Raw genomic sequence first — 24,853 nt, 5'->3', positions numbered from 1 at the left:
TCAAAACCAATACGAAGAACTTCTATAGTTATATTAGGAAAAAGAGGGTGGTCAGGAGCAGTGTTGGCCCCTTAAAAACTAAAAGTGCGGATATTGTCATTGACAATGGGGAAATGGCAGACATGTTGAACAATTACTTTGCGTCAGTATTTACTGTAGAAAAAGAGGATAGCATGCCGGAAATCCCAAGAAAACTAATATTGAATCAGGGACAGGGACTCAATCAAATTAACATGAGTACAGCAACAGTAATGAAGAAAATAATAGCACTGAAGAGTGACAAATCCCCAGGACCAGATGGTTTCCATCCCAGGGTTTTAAAGGAAGTAGGTGAGCACATTGCAGATGCCCTAACTATAATCTTTCAAAGTTCTCTAGATTCAGGAACCGTCCCTCGAGATTGGAAAATTGCACATGTCACTCCGCTTTTTAAGAAAGGAGAGGGAAACCAGGGAATTATAGAGCAGTTAGCCTAACATCTGTTGTGGGGAAATTGCTGGAGTCTATAATTAAGGGTAGGGTGACTGAACACCTCAAATTTTCAGTTAATCAGTGAGAGCCAGCATGGATTTGTGAAAGGTAGGTCGTGCCTGACAAACCCAATTGAATTTTTTGAAAAGGTGACTAAAGTAGTGGCCAGGGGAATATCAATGGATGTTATTTATATGGACTTCCAGAAGGCATTTGACAAAGTCCCACGTAAGAGACTGTTAGCTAAGATAGAAGCCCATGGAATCGAGAGAAAAGTGCGGACTTGGTTAGGAAGTTGGCTGAGCGAAAGGCGACAGAGAGTAGGGATAATGGGAAGGTACTCACATTGGCAGGACGTGACTAGTGGAGTCCCGCAGGGATCTGTCTTGAGGCCTCAATTATTCACAATATTTATTAACGACTTAGATGAAGGCATAGAAAGTCTCATATCTAAGTTTGCCGATTGGCTCTAATTTTTGACTGTGCCCCCTACTCCTAAAATCCCCAGCCAGCAGAAGTAGTTTCTCTCTATCCACCCTATCCGTTCCCCTTAATATCTTATAAACTTCGATCAGATCACCCCTTAACCTTCGAAACTCTGGAGAATACAACCCCAATTTGTGTAATAAATGTTGGCCTTCATTGCAAGAGGATTTGAGTATAGGAGCAAGGATGTCTTACTGCAGTTATACAGGGCCTTTGTGAGACCACACCTGGAGTATTGTGTGTAGTTTTGGTCTCCTTACCTAAGAAAGGATATACTTGCCATAGAGGGAGTGCAGTGAAGGTTCACCAGACTGATTCCTGAGATGGCAGGACTGTCGTATGAGGAGAGATTGGGTCAACTTGGCCTGTATTCACACGAGTTTAGAAGAATGAGAGGGGATCTCATTGAAACATATAAAATTCTGACAGGGCTAGACAGACTGGATACAGGGAGGATGTTTCCCCTGGCTGGGGGGTCCAGAACGAGGGGTCACAGTCTCAGGATACGGAGTAGGACATTTATGACTGAGATGAGGAGAAATTTCTTCATTCAGAGGGTGGTGAACCTGCGGAATTCTCTACCACAGAAGGCTGTGGAGGCCAAGTCACTGAATATATTTAAGATGGAGCTAGATAGATTTCTAGACACCAAAGACATCAAGGGGTATGGGGAGAGAGTGGGAATATGGTATTGAGATAGAGGATCAGCCATGATCCTGCTCCTATTTTGAATGTTTCTATGTTTCAACGAACATTCTGCTCTCAGCTTTCTCCATCTCTTTCCACCTCAAAGTGCTGCTCCTGTTTCTCCTCACTGTCTTCCCACAGAAACACTGCTGTTAGCTTCACCCCACAATCTCCTCCCAAACTCTCCTACTCTTCTTCAAATAGTGCCATGGGATCTTTTACATCCACCTGAGAGGGCAGCCAGGTCCTCAGTTTAATGTCTCATCCAAAAGAGGACACCTCCGACAGTGCAGCACTCCCACAGTAATGCACTGAAGTGTCAGCCTAGATTCTGTGGTCAACTCCTGAGAAGTGTGAGCAGCTGAAAGGAATAGACATTGTGGTTGAAACAGATTCTCCTATCTCCGGCATCCTTGGCTTAATAAATAGAGGTGTCGAGTATAAAAGCAAGCAAGTTATGATGAACCTTTATAAAACACTGGTTCGGCCACAACTGGAGAATTGTGTCCAATTCTGGGCACCGCACTTTAGGAAGGATGTGAAGGCCTGAGAGAGGGTGCAGAAAAGATTTATTCGGACGGTTCGAGAGATAAAGGGCTTCAGTTACGTGGATAGACTGGAGAAGCTGGGGTTGTTCTCCTTAGGAACGTAGGAAAAGGAGTAGGCCATTCAGCCCCCCGAGCCCGCTCCGCCATTTGATAAGATCATGGCTGATCTGTGATCTAACTCCATGTCCCTTAATACCTTTGGTTGGCAAAAAGCTATCTATCTCAGATTTAAAATTAGCAATTGAGCTAGTATCAATTGCTGTTTGCGGAAGACATTTCCAAACTTCTACCACCCTTTGCGTGAAGAAGTGTTTTCTAGGGCCCGATATTAGGAGGGCGGGGGGTCGACTGGGCGCGTGGGTAACGCGCCCAGTGAAATTGGGGTGCTCCGCACGCAATTGCAGCTTGATTGAAGGTACTTACCTTTGCTTCCGGGTTTTGCGCTGGAAAGCTGCGCAGCGGGCGGACTGCGCATGCGCAGCATAGGCTGTCAGCTGGAGGAGCCCTATTGAAAGGGGCAGTCCTCCACTGACTGATGCTGCAGAAAATAGGCAAAATTACAGCATGGAGCTGCCCAGGGGGAAGGCTGCTCCCAGAGATCATCCCCCCCGGCGGGCGGGAGGAAGCGGCCTGCCTCTGCCACCAAGAAGGCCTGGCTCGAGGTGGCAGAGGAGGTCACCTGCACCACCAACATATCGCCCACCTGCATACAGTGCAGGAGGCGCTTCAATGATCTAAGTAGGTCAGCCGAAGTGAGTACACTTACTCATTCCGCTACACTCCGTCTGCCACATCACCGCCCCTACCCCACATCTCCTTCTGCACAGCCAACACTACTCTATCACATCACTCCTCACACCTACTCAAAGCTCATCCTCATCTTACCTGCACTTACTCACCTCGCCAGTACTCATCCCTCCACTACCGCTCAACCCAATCCTCATACAATCTCATGGCTCTATCTCATACTCACGCTCTCATGCATCTCTTTCACGGTCAGCCTCACTCAACCTGCCACTACCTGTGCTGCAGCCACAGGGCATGCATCACATATGTGCAGTAGGCAGCGTAAGGCAAACGTGTCATGAGCATGAAGGAGATGCACAAGGGTGTTTGAGGGTTTGTCATGGTTTTTACTTATATTTAATTTCTGATCAACTCACATTACATATTATATTGTCACCACTACTGCCACGTCTTCGCGAATCTTGTCTGGTTTGTGCATTGATGCCCTTTCCTGAGGATCACAATGAAGACCCACACCTGATGCCACCCATTGTGTCACTGCAGAGTGGGTGTAGGTGTATTTGCAGGGCTCTTTTGTGCAGACGACTGAGAGACGTTGGTGATGCCCCCGATGGCACCCTGGAAGGATGCAGAGGAGAAGTTGTTGAGGGCAGTGGTGACTTTGACAGCGACAGGTAAGAAGATGGTGCTCGGGCCAGCCGGGAGCAGCTCGGCATGAAGGAAGCTGCAGATGTCCACGACTACATGTCGAGTGACTCTGAGCCTCCGTGTGCAGTGCTGCTCAGAGAGGTCCAGGAAGCTGAGCCTCGGTCTGTAGACCCTATGGCGAGGTTAGTGCCTTCTGCGACGCATCTCTCTCTGCGGTTGTCCTCCCTCCTGATGTGCGGGTGGATGTGTCACAGCACTGTGTTGTGGGGCTCCACGTGTCAGAGGTGGACGGTGTGGCTGGTGATGCTGTTCGTCCTCCGAGGAGGTCATGACTGCAGCTACGGCGGCCCCCATCCGGAAGATGTACATTTGAGGGGGTCCGCAAGGTAGGTACATGTGTCTGGACACCGGGGTAAGTGTGCAAGTTTGTGAATTTTATTGTTAGGAGGAGGATGGTGGAGGCCAAACTTTGTCCAAAGTGACAATATGGCCTCCTGCAATGAGTGAGGGTCTCCCCCCACCACCTGTCAAATGGACCTTTGCAGCTGCCACAGGCTGATGGCTGCAACACGTCCAATTCAACTGGGGGTGTTTCCCCCAGTACAGGAAACAGTCCCAGTTGTTTGGAAAATCCCACCCCTCCTAAAATATCATGTTAATCAGGTCTGTAAATGACCTGAAGTACCTAAATAATTACCTTAAGTGGCAAAAGCCGGCGGGAGTCCCACTTGCAGGGGCTGCGCGCGCATGTCAGCGCGTCACTGGGGAACCCGGAAGTGGGCAGGTTGGAGCCGGGCTCCAGACCCGCCCTGGGAATACCCGATTTTCACAGCCCCCCCCCCCGGCCACGAACGCACCCGCTCGGGGTAGCGAAATTCGAGCCTCTAATCTCACTCCTGAAAGGTCTGGCTCTAATTTTTAGACTGTGCCTCCTACTCCTAGAATCCCCAACCAGCGGAAATAGTTTCTCTCTATCCACCCTATCTGTTCCCCTTAATATCTTATAAACTTCGATCAGATTACCCCTTAACCTTCTAAACTCTAGAGAATAAAACCTCAATTTGTGTAATCTCTCCTCGTAACTTAACCCTTGAAGTCCGGGTATCATTCTAGTAAACCTACGCTGCACTCCCTCCAAGGCCAATATGTCCTTCCGAAGGTGCGGTGCCCAGAACTACTCACAGTACTCCAGGTGTGGTCTAACCAGGGTTTTGTATAGCTGCAGCATAACTTCAGCCCCCTTGTACTCTAGTCCTCCAGATATAAAGGCCAGCATTCCATTAGCCTTCTTGATTATTTTCTGCACCTGTTCATGACACTTCAATGATCTATGTACCTGAACCCCCTAAGTCCCTTTGGACAGCCACTGTTTTTAACTTTTTACCATTTAGAAAGTACCCTGTTCTATCCTTTTTTGATCCAAAGTGGATGACCTCACATTTGCCACAGTTTTGCCCATTCACCTAATCTATCAATATCCCTTTGTAATTTTATGTTTTCATCTACACTGCTTACAATGCCACCAATCTTTGTGTCATCGGCAAACTTAGATATGAGACTTTCTATGCCTTCATCTAAGTCGTTAATAAATATTATGAATAATTGAGGCTCCAAGACAGATCCCTGGGGTACTCCACTAGTCACATCCTGCCAATGTGAGTACCTTCCCATTATCCCTACTCTCTGTCGCCTTTCGCTCAGCCAACTTCCTAACCAAGTCCGTACTATTCCCTCGATTCCATGGGCTTCTATCTTAGCTAACAGTCTCTTACGTGGGACTTTATCAAATGCCTTATGGAGGTCCATATAAATAACCATAGAGCAGTGAAGGTTGAGAGGAGATTTGATAGAAGTTTTCAAAATCATGAAGGGTCTAGATGGAGAGAAACTTTTCCCATTGAAGGGTCAAGAACCAGAGGACATAGGTTTAAGGTGATTGGCAAAAGAACGAAGGGCGACATAAGGAAAAACTTTTTTATACAGCGAGTGGTTATGATCTGGGATGCACTGCCCGAGGGTGTGGTGGAGGCAGACTCAATCATGGCTTTCAAAAGGGAATTGGATAAGTATTTGAAGGGAAAAAAATTTGCAGGGCTATGGGGAAAGGGCTGGGGAGTGGGACGAGCTGGATTGCTCTTGCAGAGAGCCGGCACAGGCTCAATGGGCCGAATGGCCTCCTCCTGTGCTGTAACCATTCTATGATTCTATGATTCCTGATGCATACAATACTGTTAACTTGCACAGCACTATCCAGACTGTTATCTCAACTTGCACCGCACAATTGAGACTAATTACTCCCATCATGTACAGCAATGTCCATTCTGTAAAATGCTGAGTCCATGTGCCACCAGTTAAAGAAAGAAAGAGCTTACATTTAATAGTACCTTTCACACCTTAGGATGTCCCAAAGTGCTTCACAGCTAATGAATTACTTTTGAAGTGTAATCACTATTATTTAGGCAAATGTGGCAGCCAACTTAGACACAGCAACTTACAATTCAATGTATCTTTATTATCTGGTGCAGGAGTGCCCAGCTAACGGGAGGAGCTTCCGTGATGAGCAGTGTTCATCCTTTAACTCCCGTGTTTATAATGGAAGGACTTACAAGTGGAAACCATTATATCCAGGTGAGGAGAGATGAATCTTGCAGTGTAACCGTTCGATCATGCACATTGTTTAAACAGTAATGAACAGGAGTGTGCCTGCATTCTGGGTTCAGGCATGAGTCATTTGCACTGAAAGGACTTAAATTCACCGTATCTTTCAATTTGTTAGTGTCAGATTAATTTATTCCTGTGTTATTTAGAATGAGATTATTAACATTTTTTGAAACTTTACAAACTAAAAGTGTGTTGATGCAAAATCAGCCTTTCCTCTGCGTCGTGTGGTGGGAGAATAATGCTTTACATGCCGGGAGGGGGCCAGTTAGCAAGTTTCGCTTCTGCTTACTCGCATTCTGCTAACATTTGTAACAACACTGATTGTACTTCTTCTAATCTGAACTCAAATCTCTGTTGCTTACTAGGAATATGCAACAAATCTAATGGAAAAACTGCAAATGCTGGAAATCTGAATGTGTTAATATGTGTGCACGCGTACACACACCTGTTAAATGTGCACCTTTTCCCTGCCCTGGGTGGTAGCAAGTGATTTTTTAAAAAATTCGTTCATGGGATGTGGGCGTCGCTGGTGAGGCCGGCATTTATTGCCCATCCCTAATTGCCCTTGAGAAGGTGGTGGTGAGCCGCTTTCTTGAACCGCTGCAGTCCGTGTGGTGAAGGTTCTCCCACAGTGCTGTTAGAACATAAGAACATAAGAAATAGGAGCAGGAGTAGGCCAATTGGCCCCTCGAGCCTGCTCCGCCATTCAATAAGATCATGGCTGATCTGATCCTAACCTCAAATCTAAATTCATGTCCAATTTCCTGCCCGCTCCCCGTAACCCCTAATTCCCTTTACTTCTAGGAAACTGTCTATTTCTGTTTTAAATTTATTTAATGATGTAGCTTCCACAGCTTCCTGGGGCAGCAAATTCCACAGACCTACTACCCTCTGAGTGAAGAAGTTTCTCCTCATCTCAGTTTTGAAAGAGCAGCCCCTTATTCTAAGATTATGCCCCCTCGTTCTAGTTTCACCCATCCTTGGGAACATCCTTACCGCATCCACCCGATCAAGCCCCTTCACAATCTTATATGTTTCAATAAGATCGCCTCTCATTCTTCTGAACTCCAATGAGTAGAGTCCCAATCTACTCAACCTCTCCTCATACGTCCGCCCCCTCATCCCCGGGATTAACCGAGTGAACCTTCTTTGTACTGCCTCGAGAGCAAGTATGTCTTTTCTTAAGTATTGTTAGCGTGGATTTTGGACTGTTGAATTAAGGGCAACGATGAAGTGACTAATGGGTACATAACAGTGGTATTTACCCTAAAACCACATTGAAATGCGCTTTGTGTAGATTAGACTAACCTTAATTAAAGGCGTATTTCAAAGGTATAAAAAGCATGACAACCATTTTAAGTTGAGAAGGGAGCTGCGGTGTTGCGGAATGCCCAGCCTTCTCCCAAAGCTTTGTCCAATAAACTGCATGTTGAATCTTTAAGTCTGACTCCGAGTGGTGATTTTTTCCCACAACAGTATGGACACCAAAACTGTATGCAGTATTCCAGGTGCGGTCTCACCAATACCTTATATAACTGCAGCAATACCTCCCTGTTTTTATATTCTATCCCCCTAGCAATAAAAGTTAGGTAGGAAGTTCAAGGATTTTGACCCAGCGACGATGAAGAAATGGCGATATATTTCCAAGTCGGGATGGTGTGTGACTTGGAGGGGAACGTGCAGGTGGTGTTGTTCCCATGTACCTGCTGCTCTTGTCCTTCTAGGTGGTAGAGGTCACGGGTTTGGGAGGTGCTGTCAAAGAAGCCTTGGCGAGTTGCTGCAGTGCATCCTGTGGATGGTACACACTGCAGGCACAGTGTGCCGGTGGTGAAGGGAGTGAATGTTTAGGGTGGTGGATGGGGTGCCAATCAAGCGGGCTGCTTTGTCCTGAATGGTGTCGAGCTTCTTGAGTGTTGTTGGAGCCGCACTCATCCAGGCAAGTGGAGAGTATTCCATCACACTCCTGACTTGTGCCTTGTCGATGGTGGAAAGGCTTTGGGGAGTCAGGAGGTGAGTCACTTGCCGCAGAATACCCAGCCTCTGACCTGCTCTTGTAGTCACAGTATTTATATGGCTGGCCCATTTAACTTTCTGGTCAATGGTGACCCCCAGGATGTTGATGGTGGGGGATTCGGCGATGGTAATGCCATTGAATGTCAAGGGGAGGTAGTTAGACTCTCTCTTATTGGAGATGGTCATTGCCTGGCACTTATCTGGCGCGAATGTTACTTGTCACTTATCAGCCCAAGCCTGGATGTTGCCAGGTCTTGCTGCATGCGGGCATGGACTGCTTCATTATTTGAGGGGTTGCGAATGGAACTGAACACTGTGCAATCATCAGCGAACATCCCCATTTCTGACCATATTATGGATGGAAGATCATTGATGAAGCAGCTGAAGATGGTTGGGCCCAGGACACTGCCCTGAGGAACTCCTGCAGCAATGCCCTGGGGCTGAGATGATTGGCCTCCAACAACCACTACCATCTTCCTTTGTGCAAGGTATGACTCCAGCCACTGGAGAGTTTTCCCCCTGATTCCCATTGACTTCAATTTTACTAGGGCTCCTTGGTGCCACACTCGGTCAAATGCTGCCGTGATGTCAAGGGCAGTCACTCTCACCTCACCTCTGGAATTCAACTCTTTTGTCCATGTTTGGACCAAGGCTGAAATGAGGTCTGGAGCCGAGTGGTCCTGGCGGAACCCAAACTGAGCATCGGTGATCAGGTTATTGGTGAGTAAGTGCCACTTGATAGCACTGTCGACGACACCTTCCATCACTTTGCTGCTGATTGAGAGTAGACTGAAGGGGCGATAATTGGCCGGATTGGATTTGTCCTGCTTTTTGTGGACAGGACATAGCTCGGCAATTTTCCTCATTGTCGGGTAGATGCCGGTGTTGTAGCTGTACTGGAACAGCTTGGCTAGAGGCGCAGCTAGTTCTGGAGCACAAGTCTTCAGCACTGCAGCCGGGATGTTGTCGGGGCCCATAGCCTTTGCTGTATCCAGTGCACTCAGCCGCTTCTTGATATCACGTGGAGTGAATCGAATTGGTTGAAGACTGGCTTCTGTGATGGTGGGGATATCGGGAGGAGGCCGAGATGGATTGTCCACTCGGCACTTCTGGCTGAAGATGGTTACAAACGCTTCAGCCTTGTCTTTTGCACTCAAGTGCTGGACTCTGCCATCATTGAGGATGGGGATGTTTGCAGACCCTCTTCCTCCTGTTAGTTGTTTAATTGTTCACCACCATTTGCTCCCCGATCTCTGCTTGTGCTGCTCTTACATTAGTTCTGGTGTGATGTATCATCTAAGTTTTTCTTCCTCCCAGTTGGGGACAGCGTCTTGTCTCCACTTAGCAACTGTCCATAACAGCATTTTTAAAAAATTCATTCATGGGATGTGGGCGTTGCTGGCGAGGGCAGCATTTGTTGCTCATCCCTAATTTCCCTTGAGAAGGTGGTGGTGAGCCGCATTCTTGAACCGCTGCATTGTTGATGTGTGAACTGGCCAGTGGGAAATCATGAGTGGAAATTTATGTTCCACAGCTCTACAGCACAATATGTCACCAATTCCGGAGTTCTTGGGCAGCATTTCCCTCTCTGAGGTGGAGTAAATGGCCCCTGATTTCAATGACATGTATTGGAGTGCTCCCTCTTGGAACAGAAGAACTTAAGAAATAGGAGCAGGAGTAGACCATACGGCCCCTCGAGCCTGCTCCGCCATTCAACAAGATCATGGCTGATCTTCTACCCCAACGCCATTTTCCTGCAATATCCCCATATTCCTTGATGCCTTTAATATCTAGAAATCTGTCGATCTCTATTTTGAATGTACTCAATGACTGAGCCTCCACAGCCCTCTGGGGTAAAGAATTCCAAAGATTCACCACCCTCTAAGTGAAGAAATTTCTCCTCATCCCAATCCTAAATGGCCGACCCCTTATTCTGAGACTGTAACCCCTGGTTCTAGACTCCCCAGCCAGGGGAAACATTCTCCTTGCATCTACCCGGTTGAGCCCTGTAAGAATTTTGTATGTTTCAATCAGATCACCTCTCATTCCTCTAAACTCTAGAGAATACAGGCCTAGTCTACTCAATCTCTCCTCATACGACAATCCCGCCATCCCAGGAATCAGTGTAGTGAACCTTCGTTGCACTCCCTCTATGGAAAGTATATCCTTTCTTAGGTAAGGAGACCAAAATTGTACACAATACTCCAGGTGCGGTCTCACCAAGACCCTGTATAACTGCAGTAAGACATCTTTACTCCTGTACTCAAATCCTCTTGTAATAAAGGCCAACATACCATTTGCCTTCCTAATTGCTTGCTGCTCCTGCATGTTAGCTTTCAGTGACTCACCCAGGTCCCTTTGAACATCAACATTTCCCAATCTCTCACCATTTAAAAAATACTCTGCATTTCTGTTTTTCCTACCAAAGTGGATAACTTCACATTTTTCCACATTATATTCCATCTGCCATGTTCTTGCCCACTCACTTAGCCTGTCTATATCCCCTTGAAGCCTCTTTGCATCCTCCTCACAACTCACATTCCCACCTAGTTTTGTGTCATCAGCAAACTTGGAAATATTACATTTGCTCCCCTCATCCAAATCATTGATATATATTGTGAATAGCTGGGGCCCAAGCACCAATCCCTGCGGTACCCCACTAGTCACAGTCTGTCAACCTGAAACAGACCCGTTTATTCCTACTCTCTGTTTTCTGTCTGTTAACCAATTCTCAATCCATGCCAGTATATTACCCTCAAATTCCATGTGCTCTAACTTTGTTCACCAATCTCCTGTGGGACCTTATCGAAAGCCTTCTGAAAATCCAAATACACCACATCCACTGGTTCCCCCTTATCTATTCTACTAGTTATATCCTCAAAGAACTCCAATAGGTTTGTCAAACATGATTTCCCTTTCATAAATCCATGTTGACTCTGCCAAATCCTATTATTAATTTCTAAGTGTCCTGTTATCACATCCTTTATAATAGATTCTAGCATTTTCCCTTCTACTGATGTCAGGCTAACAGGTCTGTAGTTCCCTGTTTTCTCTCTCCTTCCTTTCTTAAATAAAGGGGTTACATTTACTACCCTCCAATCTGCAGGAACTGTTCCAGAATCTATAGAGTTTTGGAAGATGACAACCAATACATCCACTATCTCTATATCCACCTCTTTCAAAGCCCTGGGATCATCAGGTCCTTGGGATTTATCGGCTTGCAATCCCATTAATTTCTCTAGTACTATTTTTTTACTACTACTAATTTCTTTCAGTTCCTCATTCTCATCAGACCCTTGGTTCTCTAATATTTCTGGGAGGTTTTTTGTGTCTTCTTCCGTGAAGACAGACACAAAGAGCCCGATATTAGGAGGGCGGGGGGTCAAAATCGGGGTGCTCCGCACGCGATTGCAGCTTGATTGAAGGTACTTACCTTTGCTTCTGGGTTTCGCGCTGGAAAGCTGCGCGGCGGGCGGACTGCGCATGCGCAGCATAGGCTGTCAGCTGGAGGAGCCCTATTGAAAGGGGCAGTCCTTCACTGACTGATGCTGCAGAAAATAGGCAAAATTAAAGCATGGAGCAGCCCAGGGGGAAGGCTGCTCCCAGGTTTAATGATGCCTCACTCCAGGTATCATTGGATGGGGTGAGGAGGAGGGGGTGGCAGAGGAGGTCACCTGCACCACCAACATCGCGCACCTGCATAGAGTGCAGGAGGCGCTTCAATGACCTAAGTAGGTCAGCCAAAGTGAGTACACTTACTCATTCCCCTGCACTCCGTCTGCCACATCACCGCCCCTACCCCACATCTCCTTCTGCACTGCCAACACTACTCTATCACATCACTCCTCACACCCACTCAAAGCTCATCCTCATCTTACCTGCACTTACTCACCTCGCCAGTACTCATCCCACCACTACCACTCACCCAATCCTGGTACAATCTCATGGCTCTATCTCATACTCACCCTCTCATGCATCTCTTTCACGGTCAGCCTCACCCAACCTGCCACGATCTGTGCTGCAGCTACAGGGCATGCATCACATATGTGCAGTAGGAAGCGTAAGGCAAACGTGTCGTGAGCATGAAGGGGATCCACAAGGGTGTTTGAGGGTTTGTCATGGTTTTTACTTATATTTAATTTCTGATCAACTCACATTACATATTATATTGTTAACACGACTACCATGTCTTTGCGAATCTTGTCTGGTTTGTGCAATAATGCCCTTTCCTGAGGATCACTATGAAGACCCGCAACTGATGCCACCCATTGTGTCACTGCAGAGTGAGTGTAGGTGTACTTGCAGGGCTCTTTTGTGCAGACAACTGATAGACGTCGGCGATGTCCCCGGTGGCACCCTGGAAGGATGCGGAGGGGAAGTTGTTGAGGGCAGTGGTGACTTTGACAGCGACAGGTAAGAAGATGGTGCTCGGGCCAGCCGGGAGCTGGCATGAAGGAGGCTGCAGATGTCCACGACTACATGTCGAGTGACTCTGAGCCTCCGTGTGCACTGCTGCTCAGAGAGGTCCAGGAAGCCAATCCTCGGTCTGTGGACCCTGTGGCGAGGGTAGTGCCTTCTGCAATGCATCTCTCTGCCGTTGCCCTCCCTCCTGCAGTGCAGGTGGATGTGTCACAGCACTGTGTTGTGGGGCTCCACGTGTCAAAGGTGGACAGTGTGGCCGGCGAGGCTGGTGATGCTGTTCGTCCTCTGAGGAGGTCATGACTGCAGCTACGGCAGCCCCCATCCGGAAGATGTACATTTGAGGGGGTCCGCAAGGTAGGTACATGTGTCTGGACACCGGGATAAGTGTGCAAGTTTATGAATTTTATTGTTCGGAGGAGGGTGGTGGAGGCCAAACTTTGTCCAAAGTGACAGAGTGGCCTCCTGCAATGAGTGAGGGTCTCCCCCACCCCCCCACCCCAAACCTGTCAAATGGACCTTTGCAGCTGCCACAGGCTGATGGCTGCAACACGTCCATTTGAACTGGGAGTGTTTCCCCCAGTACGGGAAACAGTCCAAGTTGATTTGAAAATCCCACCCCTCCTAAAATATCAGATCAATCAGGTCTGTAAATGACCTGAAGTACCTGATTAATTACTTTAAGTGGCATCCCGCCGGCTTTAATTGCCGGCGGGAGTCCCACATGCGGGGGCTGTGCGCGCATGTCAGCGCGTCACTGGGGAACCCGGAAGTGGGCGGGTTGGAGCTGGGCTCCAGACCCGCCCCGGGAATTCCCGATTTTCGGAGCACCCCTGCCACGAACGCACCCGCTCGGGGGTGCGAAAATTGAGCCCAAAGTATTTGTTTAATTTCTCTGCCATTTCCTTATTCCCCATTATAAATTCTCCCGTCACTGCCTTCACCAGTCTTTTCCTTTTTACAGACCTATAGAAGCTTTTACAGTCCGTTTTTATGTTTCTCACTAGTTTACTCTCATTCTATTTTCCCTCTTTATCAATTTCTTGGTCCTCCTTTGCTGAATTCTAAAATGCTCCCAATCCTCAGGTTTACTGCTTTTTCTGGCAACTTTATATGCCTCTTCCTTTGATTTAATACTATCTTTAATTTCTCTTGTTAGCCACGATTGGACCACTTTTCCTGTTGGGTTTTTGTGCCTTAAAGGAATATATATTTGTTGCAAATTATGTATTAATTCTTTAAATGCCAGACATTGCCTGTCTACCGTCATACCTTTTAATGTAGGTCCCCAATCAACCACAGCCAACTTGCGCCTCGTACCTTTGTAGTTTCCTTTGTTTAGATTTAAGACCCTAGTTTCGGATTGAACTACATCACTTTCAAACTTAATGAAGAATTCTATCATATTATGGTCACTCTTCCCTAAGGGCTCCTTTACAACAAGATTATTAATTAACCCTTTCTTATTGCACAATACTAGATCTAAAATAGCCTGTCCCCTAGTTGGTTCCTCAACATACTGATTTAGAAAACCATCTCGTATACAATCCAGGAATTTGTCCTCCACGGTATTAGTGCTAATTTGGTTTGCCCAATCTATGTGTAGATTACAGTCCCCCATGATTACTGTATTACCCTTGTTACATGCACTTCTAATTTCCTGCTTTATACCGTGCCCTACATTACCACTGCTGTTTGGTGGCCAATAAACAACTCCCACCAATGATTTCTGTGGCAGGAATTCCACCAGAAGCCTGCCTTGCATGGGCAAAGAAAGTGGGTTCAGGTTATAGCAAGATAAAGCAGGAAAAAAAAGCTTATGACTGTCACAGAAAACTAAATACCGAAGAAAGCCTAGAGGAATATAGAAAGTACAGGGATGACGTAAAAAAGGAAATAAGGAAAGCAAAGAGAGGGCATGAAAAAATATTAGCTAGTAAGATTAAAGAAAACCCAAAGATGTTTTATCAGTACATTAAGAACAAGAGGATAGCTAAGGAAAAGGTGGGACCTATCAGGGATGATAAGGGTAACTTGTGTGTAGAAGCAGAAGATGTGGGTAGGGTTTTAAATTAATATTTTGTCTTCGTATTCACAAAGGAAAGGGATGATCCGTAGTAGTTAAAGAGGAGAGGTGTGAAATATTGGATACGGTAAACATAACGAGAGAGGAAGTACTAGAGGGACTGGAATCCTTGAAAGTTGATAAGTCATCAGGGCCGGATGGATTGTTTCCTAGGCTTTTGAAGGAAGCCAGGGAGGAAATAGCGGATGCTCTGAGGATCATTTTCCAATCCTCACTAGATACAGGGGAGGTACCGGAGGACTGGAAGACTGCAAGCGTAGTACCATTGTTTAAAAAGGGTATGAGGGAAAGGCCGAACAATTATAGGCCGGTCAGTCTTACCTCGGTGGTGGGCAAACTATTAGAATCAATACTGAGAGATAGGATAAACTGTCACTTGGAAAGGCATGGTTTAACCAGGGATAGTCAGCATGGATTTGTTCAGGGAAGGTCATGCCTTACAAATCTGATTGAATTCTTTGAGGAAGTGACAAGGAGGATTGATGAGGATAGTGCAGTGGATGTTGTCTACATGGATTTTAGTAAGGCATTTGACAAGGTCCCACATGGCAGACTGGTCAGAAAGGTAAAAGCCCATGGGATACAGGGAAATGTGGCGAATTGGATCCAAAATTGGCTCAGTAACAGGAAACAAAGGGTAAAAGTCGATGGATGTCTTTGCGAATGTAAATCCATTTCCGGTGGCGTGCCACAGGGCTCAGTGTTGGGTCCCTTGCTGTTTGTGGTATATATTAATGATTTGGACTTGAATGGAGGGGGCATGATTGGCAAATTTGCAGACGACACAAAAATTGTCCGTGTAGTTGATAGTGAAGAGGATAGCTGTAGACTCCAAGAAGATATCAATGGGTTGGTGGAGTGGGCGGAAAAGTGCCAAATGGAGTTCAACCTGGAGAAGTGTGAGGTAATGCACTTAGGGAAAGCAAACAGCAAATGGGAATACGCAGTAAATGGGAATATATTGAGAGGGGTAGAGGAAGTGAGAGACCTTGGAGTGCATGTGCACAGGTCCCTGAAGGTGGCAGTACAGGTAGATAAGGTTGTGAAGAAGGCATACGGAATGCTCTCCGTTATTAGCTGAGGTATAGAAGACAAAAGCAGGGATGTAATGATGGAACTATATAAAACACTGGTAAGGCCACAGCTGGAGTATTGTGTGCAGTTCTGGTCACCACATTACAGGAAGGATGTAATTGCTCTGGAGAGAGTGCAGAGAAGATTTACAAGAATGTTGCCAGGGCTTGAAAATTGAAGCTACGAGGAGAGATTGTTTAGGCTGGTGTTGTTTTCCTTGGAGCAGAGGAGGCTGATGGGAGACTTGATTGAGGTGTACAAAATTATGAGGGGCCCAGATAGAGTAGACAGGAAGTTCCTGTTTCCCCTAGCGGAGAGTTCAAGAACTAGAGGACATAGATTTAAGCTGATTGGCGGAAGGATTAGAGGGGACATGACGAAAAACTTTTTTACTCAGAGGGTGGTGGGAATTCGCTGCACGAATTGGTGGTAGAGGCAGGGACCCTCAACTCTTTTTAAAAAGTACCTGGACCTGCCACTAAAGTGCTGTAAGCTGCAGGGCTACGGACTGGGTGCTGGAAGGTGGGATTAGAATGGGCACCTGGTTGTTCTTCGACCCGGCGCAGACACGATGGGCCGAATGGCCCCCTTCTGTGCTGTATCTTTTCTTTGGTTCTATAGTGGGGTCAGAGGAACAGATGGAAGTCCCACTCTGCCATTACACCATCTCAAAGTTGAAAATCTCATCATACTGTACCGTTGAGCTGTAGGACATAAGTTTGCACTCATGATTCCCCATACACGTATTAACCTATTCAGATTTACAGCATCTGCGTTTTTTCTTTATATTTATAACGTATTCCTACTGGAGAACAGAGTTTTGAATTCAGATTATAAGAAATACATTTAGCGTTGTTGGAGTTGTTGGTAGAAACTGTGGCCTACAAAAGTAAGTGTACAGGGGCCTATTTGTAAGAAGAAGCCTCTACTTGGGTCTTCCCACTGCAACCCGGGGCCTGCCGTCACCTTTCACAAGGTGGTCGTAGGGAGCGGTGGAAGGAGGAGGCAGACAGGAGGGAAATAAGCCAGGAAGCTAAGCTCCTTCCTTGCCAGCATTTGCATGTGGTAGGCAGGGAAGAACATAAGAAATAGGAGCAGGAGAAGGCCATACGGCCCCTCGAGCCTGCTCCACCGTTCAATAAGATCATGGCTGATCTTTGACCTCAACTCCACTTTCCTACCCAATCCCCTTATCCCTTGATTCCCCTAGAGTCCAAAAATCTATCCATCTCAGCCTTGAGTATACTCAATGACTCAGCATCCACAGCCCTCTGGGCTAGAGTATTCCAAAGAATCACAACCCTCAGAGTGAAGAAATTCCTCCTCATCTCAGTCTTGAATGGCCGACCCCTTATCCTGCGACTATGTCCCCTAGCTCTAGACTCTACAACCAGGGGAAACATCCTCTCAGCATCTACCCTGTCAAGCCCCCTCATAATCTTACATGTTTCAGTGAGATCACCTCTCATTCTTCTAAACTCCAGAGAGTACAGGCCCATTCAACCTCTCTTCATAGGACAACCCTCTCATCCCAAGAATTAATCTAGTGAATCTTCCTTGCACCGCCTCTGAGGCAAATATATCCTTCCTTAGGTAAGGAGACCAAAACTGTACGTAGTACTCCAGGTGAGGTCTCACCAAAGCCCTGTACAACTGTAGTAAGAATTCCCCACTCTTGTACTCCAACCCCCTTGCAATAAAGGCCAACATGCCATTTGCTTTCCTAATTGCTTGCTGTACCTGCATGCTAACTTTTTGTGTTTCTTGTATGGGGACACCCAGATTTCTCTGAACACCAACATTTAATAGTTTCTCACCATTTAAAAAATATACTGTTTTTCTATTCTTCCTACCAAAGTGAATAACCTCACATTTCCCCACATCTGCCACCTTTTTGCCCACTCACTTAACCTGTCGATATAAGAACATAAGAGATAAGAACATAAGAAATTGGAGCAGGAGTAGGCCAATCGGCCCCTCGAGCCTGCTCCGCCATTCAATAAGATCATGGCTGATCTGATCCCAACCACAAATCTAAAGAACACAAGAAGTCGGAGCAGGACCCGGCCACATAGCCCCTGGGCCCTCTCCGCCACCCACAGGGCATTGACCGATCCGAACTCAGCTTCATGTCCAATTTCCTGCCCGCTCCCCATAACCCCTAATTCCCTTTACTTCTAGGAAACTGTCTATTTCTGTTTTAAATTTATCTAATGATGTAGCTTCCACAGCTTCCTGGGGCAGCAAATTCCACAGACCTACCACCCTCTGAGTGAATATCTCTTTGCAGACTCTTTGTGTCCTCCTCATAGCTTACTTTCCCACCTAGCTTTGTACCATCAGCAAACTTGGATACATTACACTCAGTCCCTTCATCTAAGTCATTAATATGGATTGTAAATACCTGAGGCCCAAGCACTGATCCTTATGAAGCGGCAGCCAGAGAGGTTGGGGGAGGGAAATAGAGATCGGGGCAGGGAGGCGGCAGTATGTCTACCTGCCTGATGTTGCTCTGCTTTCCGCCACCATCCCGCTCCATTTCAGGTGGGATCATAGTCGAAATTCCAGCCTGTTGAGCCCAGTGGTGCATATTTTTTTTTTAAATGTCTTGGCCATCCACTCTTCTTTTCGTAACATCTTTAAATATTGGTCAGAAAATGTTTTTTTTAATTATTTATCAGCAATTTGAAACACCTGAATATCCCACTGCATTCCTGGACAGTTTGGAGATAAAATATATTTTTTGGTAAATATTTGAAAATTGATTCTTCGAAGTAGCATTGATCCAGGTCCCATGGGCCAATAGCACACGGCAGAGTTTCTGACTCATTAGCCTCTACTGAGACTATGAGAAGAGATGAGTGTGCAGGAGGAGGAGGCCCCTGCCCACCCTATCGTAGTCGTCAACGAACTGTGAACTGGTCAAATGACTGGCTCTGCCTGAAGAGGTTCTTCATCCCTTTATGCTAAAGAATTTCAAACAGGAGGTCTGAGCCTTAGACCCGAGTCGCATCATTACTTTGTGTTTATGAAGATCCGAATTTCAGCTTCAAAGAGACGGATTAATTGAGAATTTTAGATTTGAATTTGGCTCAGTGTCCAAATTGCATCAGAGTCCATATCCAAGCTTCGGATCTCACCTATGTCATATAGTTACCAGCTATGATACTTTAGTACAATAGACTCCTGACTGTCCATGTATTTCACATGCTGTCTAAGGGCCAGCTTGGCTCAATTGAGTCAGAGGTGTGTGAGTTGAGCTAACACACTTTGGATTGTGCTGTACAAGTTGAGATAACACATGGCATAGTGATGTGCGAGGCGTAATAACAGCCTGGACTATCTGTACAAGTTGAGATAACACTCCGGATAGTGCTGAGCGAGTTAACAATCTTGATAGTGCTGTGTGAGCTGAGATAACACATTCTGGGCTTAATCCAGGACTTTACATTGTTAGAGATGCCCCATGGATGAGGTGTTAAACGTAGGTGCTGTCGGCAGTGTTTCAGGTGGAGTTAAAGATCCCATGGCTTTTCTGGCAGAGGAGCAGGGGATTCTGCTGGTGTTTGGGATAACATTCCTCCTTCAGCCAACATCACCAAACAGATTGGGCCATTATTTGTTGTGGCAGGGCATCTAACAGCGTCTGCCATTAGTTAGACTTGCCCTTGCACGTTTAGGTTTTTAAAATTTGTGCCTGGCAAGTTTCTGAAAGTGCGAGCTGATAATGCTGCAGCGAGGGAAACAGGGCATCTGAGACCTGAGTGAGCAGGGCAAGCAATTGGGTATCTCCTTAACCAATCAGATTGAAGGATTGTGAAATTAACAGTACACGGACTAAGAAGGAAGTGTAATTTAGAATCGGTGAATTCAATGTCAAATCAGGTACAGAAGAGAAATAAAGAGAGGGAAAGAAAGATTGGATTAACAGAGAGAAAAAAGGAGACAAAGGAAAAGTAAAACTTTTTTTTAAAAAAATTAAATTTTACATTTTTAAAATCTCTAACAACAATTAAAACCTGAAGGAATGAGACTCCACACTTTTTATTAGTTAATTTTTAGTGCCAGAGAGGTTGACTGGCAGTAATTAACATCATATCGCATCGTTAAAGGGTACTTAAAGTGAAATGGACAAGACTTAACTTTCTGTGGTGAGTTTAGTTCATATCTACTGTGCAAATACAGCAACTTCGCACTGTTCAATGCATTTCACTGGTGAGGCAGACAGCGAGATGCCGTTTTCGCGAAACTAATACGCAGCAACTTTTGGATTTCTGTGTTTAATCCCGCATCTGCCTCACCTGAAGTTACTGTAGCATTTGCGCATAAATAACAGGGAGTGCCATTACACTCACCATTATTTTGACAGCAAATTATGGCCATGAACTATTGATTTCATGATGTGGAGATGCCGGTGATGGACTGGGGTTGACAATTGTAAACAATTTTACAACACCAAGTTATAGTCCAGCAATTTTATTTTAAATTCACAAGCTTTCGGAGGAAGGAGAAAATCTCCAAAAGCTTGTGAATTTAAAATAAAATTGCTGGACTATAACTTGGTGTTGTAAAATTGTTTACAATTGTCAACCCCAGTCCATCACCGGCATCTCCACATCATGACTACCATCGACACCACAAACTGCCGGCTCACAGTGGAAAGGATATCCAAGAAGATAGGAGGAAGGAGAAAATCTCCGAAAGCTTGTGAATTTAAAATAAAATTGCTGGACTATAACTTGGTGTTGTAAAATTGTTTACTATTGATTTCATCTCATTGCTGTTTGTGGATTTTGTCTGCAAAATAATGATTCCACCTCAAAGTGATTGTATGTGAAGTTCTTTGGGCTGTTTCTGAGAGATGCAATGATAAGTTGCTGCATATATGCAAGTTCTTCATTTCTTGCAGATGATTACGTGCACATTTCAAGCAAGCCTTGTGATCTTCAGTGTACTACAACAGATGGACAGAGGCAGCTAATGGCCCCAGCACGGGATGGAACATCTTGTAAATTCGGGGAACACCGAGGAGTCTGTGTAGCTGGAGGGTGTGAGGTTGTGAACATAATCTGAATAGATACATTTTAGAATTCTGAAAATGTGACAACCCTGTTGACTTTTTTTCATACCCTTTCTGTATTTTGCAGCCCATTGGATGTGACGGGGTGCTGTTCTCCACCCAGACCCTAGATAAATGTGGTATCTGCCAGGGAAATGGAAGCAGCTGTATACGAGTTACTGGCAACTACAGGAAAGGAGCATCTCATCTGGGTAAGAATGCAACTGTGAACATGCTATTTGATGCTATTTATTGTGTTGGAATTTTACAAATAGCTGGAAGCAACCTGCAGTCAGAGACGTGGGGAAAGTCTGTACTTCGCTGGAATTCATGCTGCACACACCATAGAGCCGCCACGCTCACTGGTCCAGTGCAGCTGGTTAAAAACCTTCATTTGATTATTGTTCCTCCATTTTTCTCCCTTACTCCTGAATCTTGCTGAGGTACAGTGCCATGGGCACATGGCCATTCTTAATGTGTGGGTCTAGACAGTTTGTTGGTACCACAATTCTACCACAAAAGGCATCACATCTGAGCCTGAACTTGTTCTTGCCGGTGCATTTTTCAGAAAAGGTGACTGGATAGTGATCAGAAATGGGAACTAACTAGTTTTCCTCTCTATAACCTGGACACTGAGGCCAAGTATCGTGCTTCTACCACCTGCTGCAGCTGAGATCAATTAATGCAGCACATACCAGGGATCAAATCTGACATTTTCTGGTCTGTTTGGCTTTCAAACACTGATCTGAAGGGAGCATCTCCATTTGACTCTTTATTGCATAATATGCACCAGGAGAAGTGATGCTCAATTACACTATTAGGCCACAGGAACGCGAGTGTACTGTAGCACCTCACTCCCCCGGAGAGCACAACTTCACTTCACTTCCCCGGGTTTTGTACCAGAGTTCTGAGTATGGCTGGTGTCACTGACTTATCCTTGAATTTTTCTGTTATAAGTATGCTGTTTTTGGAAAATCTGGTGCATAATATTGTATAAGAAATGTGAAAAGTCAAAGAAGAGGTAATGCTATTCAATGCATTTCTCTAGTATACTAGCTCTCCTATTATAAAGTCCAGCTCCACTTTGAAACTTGCTAATGTTTTTGCCTATGCCACTCTAACTAGCAGATCAATACAGATAGTTGCTGTTATTACAGAAAAGGGAGAGAGAATAATTGCTCATCTCAATTAGAAAGGCACAATACAAACTATCCGAGATGCTCTCAAATGCCTGATGACCATTCAGCATGAGTAAAACTCAAGACTGGCTACGTCACTGGGCCCTGATGGCTGCACCCTAGGCTGTTGAAAAAAGGCAGAGAGGTGGTAGCAAAAGATCTGGCCAACAACTTTTCAGTCCTCTTTAAATATTCAATTGTGTTGTGGGGCTGGAGAGTAGCCAATGTAACATCCTTGTCCAAGAAGGGAGAATTGATAAACCAGGCAACTATAGACAGGTTAGTCTAATGTTGGTTGTGGGCAAACTTTTAGAATGCATAATTCAAGATAAAATTACTAAGCATGTAGAAATACATGGGTTAATCAAAGTCAGCCAGCATGAATTTTCTAAAGGTAAGTTGGGGGAAAAATTGGATAGGGGCCGTTTTTGGGCGAGGGTAGCGTGATGTGCTATTACCCCACGCCCAATGGCCCCTGCGCAGGCAGGACGCAAGTTTCGGCCCACCTGACGACTCACCTGCAATCAGCATTCCATTCCAGGCCTTGCATGTGGAACCAATGCAATTTGCACTTTCCACCACCAGTGGGAGCTCAATCTCTTAAAGGGAGGATGTTTCTTAGAAATCTCGTAAACGTAGCTGGTACCTGTTATTTGCTGAAAATAACAGTCTGCTATCTGAACGGAGATCAGACATCGCACACGTAAAACACAGATGCAGGTCCCATCCTTATGTTTACAAACTGATGAGTTATGTTGAAACATTGAATAAAGGTTGCGCACTACTAAATCCCACATCCTCCAATCTGCACGCCAGATCTCACCAATTTTTAAAAATTCGTTCATTGGATGTGGGCGTCGCTGGCGAGGCAGGCATTTATTGCCCATCCCTAATTGCCCTTGAGAAGGTGGTGGTGAGCCGCCTTCTTGAACCGTTGCAGTCTGTGTGGTGAAGGTTCTCCCACAGTGCTGTTAGGAAGGGAGTTCCAGGATTTTGACCCAGCGACGATGAAGGAACGGCGATATATTTCCAAGTCGGGGTGGTGTGTGACTTGGAGGGAAACGTGCAGGTGTTGTTGTTCCCATGTGCCAGCTGCCCTTATCCTTCTAGGTGGTAGAGGTCGCGGGTTTGGGAGGTGCTGTCGAAGAAGCCTTGGTGAGTTGCTGCAATGCATTCTGTGGATGGTACACACTGCAGCCACGGTGTGCCGGTGGTGAAGGGAGTGAATGTTTAGGGTGGTGGATGGGGTGCCAATCAAGCGGGCTGCTTTGTCCTGGATGGTGTCGAGCTTCTTGGGTGTTGTTGGAGCTGCACTCATCTAGGCAAGTGGAGATCTGCCGATCTGAGTTGGTACCAGGCCTGCGAGATTGCGTGCACCAAGGTTCTCTGCTGATGCACTCGAGACCTTGGTGCAAGAGGTGGATAGAAGGAGGGACATCCTATATCTGCAGTGGGGTTGGGGGGAGGGGCGGGGCAAGAGGCCCTCCAGACATATATCCAAAAGGCAGTGGGAGGCAGCGGGGGACAAAGTCAATGCCAGGCGCACAGCATCATGAACATGGGTGCAGTGCAGGAAGAAGTTCAATGCTTTGACATGAGTGGAGAAGGTGAGTGAGGTCAACTGTCAAGTGGCGTCTCATACCAACTGCACCACGCACTATACTCCCCATCACCCACGTACCAACAAACTCTTTCCATCAGTACTCAACTCTTCCAACCAGTTGCTTCCTCTCACCCTTTCACATGACCGCTGTTTCAAGCCGTCCACCCACAATTCACAGGCCACACACACTAGCTATTCAACCATGACAGGCACAACACCGAGACACACGTCCCGCTTTCTTGCAGCAGAAGGTGGCACATATCAGGAAGCAGCAAGTGGCAGTGGCATTTAGCCCCTTGAGCCTGTTCCAACATTCAGTGAGATCATGGTAGACCTGTGACCGAACTCCATATACCTGTCTTAGCCCCATATCCCTTAATATCCTTGGTTCACAGAAAGCTATCAATCTCAGATTTAACATTCACAAGTGTGCTAACATCAACTGCCGTCTGCAGAAGAGTGTTCCAAACGTCTCCCACCTTTTGCGTGTAGAAGCATTTCCTAACTTCACTCCTACACGTCCTGGCTTTAAATGTTAGGCTATGTCCCCGTGTCCTAGTATTGAAGTCTAGGAAACCTTCAAAAACAGTTACAAATGTCTCGGCAGCCAGAAGCAATAATCCAGCCCCTAACCTGTAAATCCTGCATGGTCCCTATAAATAGCGCTGGTAGGGGGACTTCCAAGCACTCTAAGACACGTTCAGATGGTTGAGGTTAAGACTGCTTTGAGTTGAGCGTTAAGTCCCAAAATGGTGTCTATCACTTTAAATCAGCGTTGCACACTGATTGAAGCCATTTTCTCCCTACTTTACATGATTCCAGCGTTCATTATTTGCGCCTGCGCTAACTCCTATACCAAGATGGCGTCCGACGCCATCTTGGATGTCGGAGAGGCCGTGTAGTGCCAAAACAGTGGGCGCTACACGGCCCAATTTAGTGTCCATTGTGTTTGAAAAAGTTAGATAATAAAGTTTTTTGAAGAATGACTGATTGGATTGATAAAGGGAATGCCATGTACATGAATTTTCAGGTGTTCGATAAGTTGTTTCACGAGGTTTGTTAGAAAAATTCAGGTGTATGGTATAAGAAGAAATTTAGGAGCATGGATAGAAGGCTGGTTGACAAATAGGAAAGAGAGAGTTGGGATAAATGGGTATTGATTGGACTGGAGAT

At 45.9% G+C, this 24,853-nt stretch overlaps 1 protein-coding gene across 1 annotated transcript in view; it reads left to right on the top strand.

The window, feature by feature from the left end:
• The window catches only part of LOC137300749 (ADAMTS-like protein 2), a 115,782-nt gene that overhangs the window by 32,973 nt on the left and 57,956 nt on the right, over positions 1-24,853 (top strand). The window contains 3 exon segments of the mRNA XM_067970022.1: positions 6,113-6,215; positions 20,750-20,895; positions 20,988-21,111. Of these exon segments, the coding sequence (XP_067826123.1) occupies positions 6,113-6,215; positions 20,750-20,895; positions 20,988-21,111 (373 nt within the window).

The sequence above is a fragment of the Heptranchias perlo genome, chromosome 31 (genome assembly GCF_035084215.1).
Source record: "Heptranchias perlo isolate sHepPer1 chromosome 31, sHepPer1.hap1, whole genome shotgun sequence".
Taxonomy (NCBI): Eukaryota; Metazoa; Chordata; class Chondrichthyes; order Hexanchiformes; family Hexanchidae; genus Heptranchias; species Heptranchias perlo.
The sequence above is the reverse complement of the archived record's forward strand: the minus strand, read 5'-3'. Positions and strand labels throughout refer to the sequence as shown.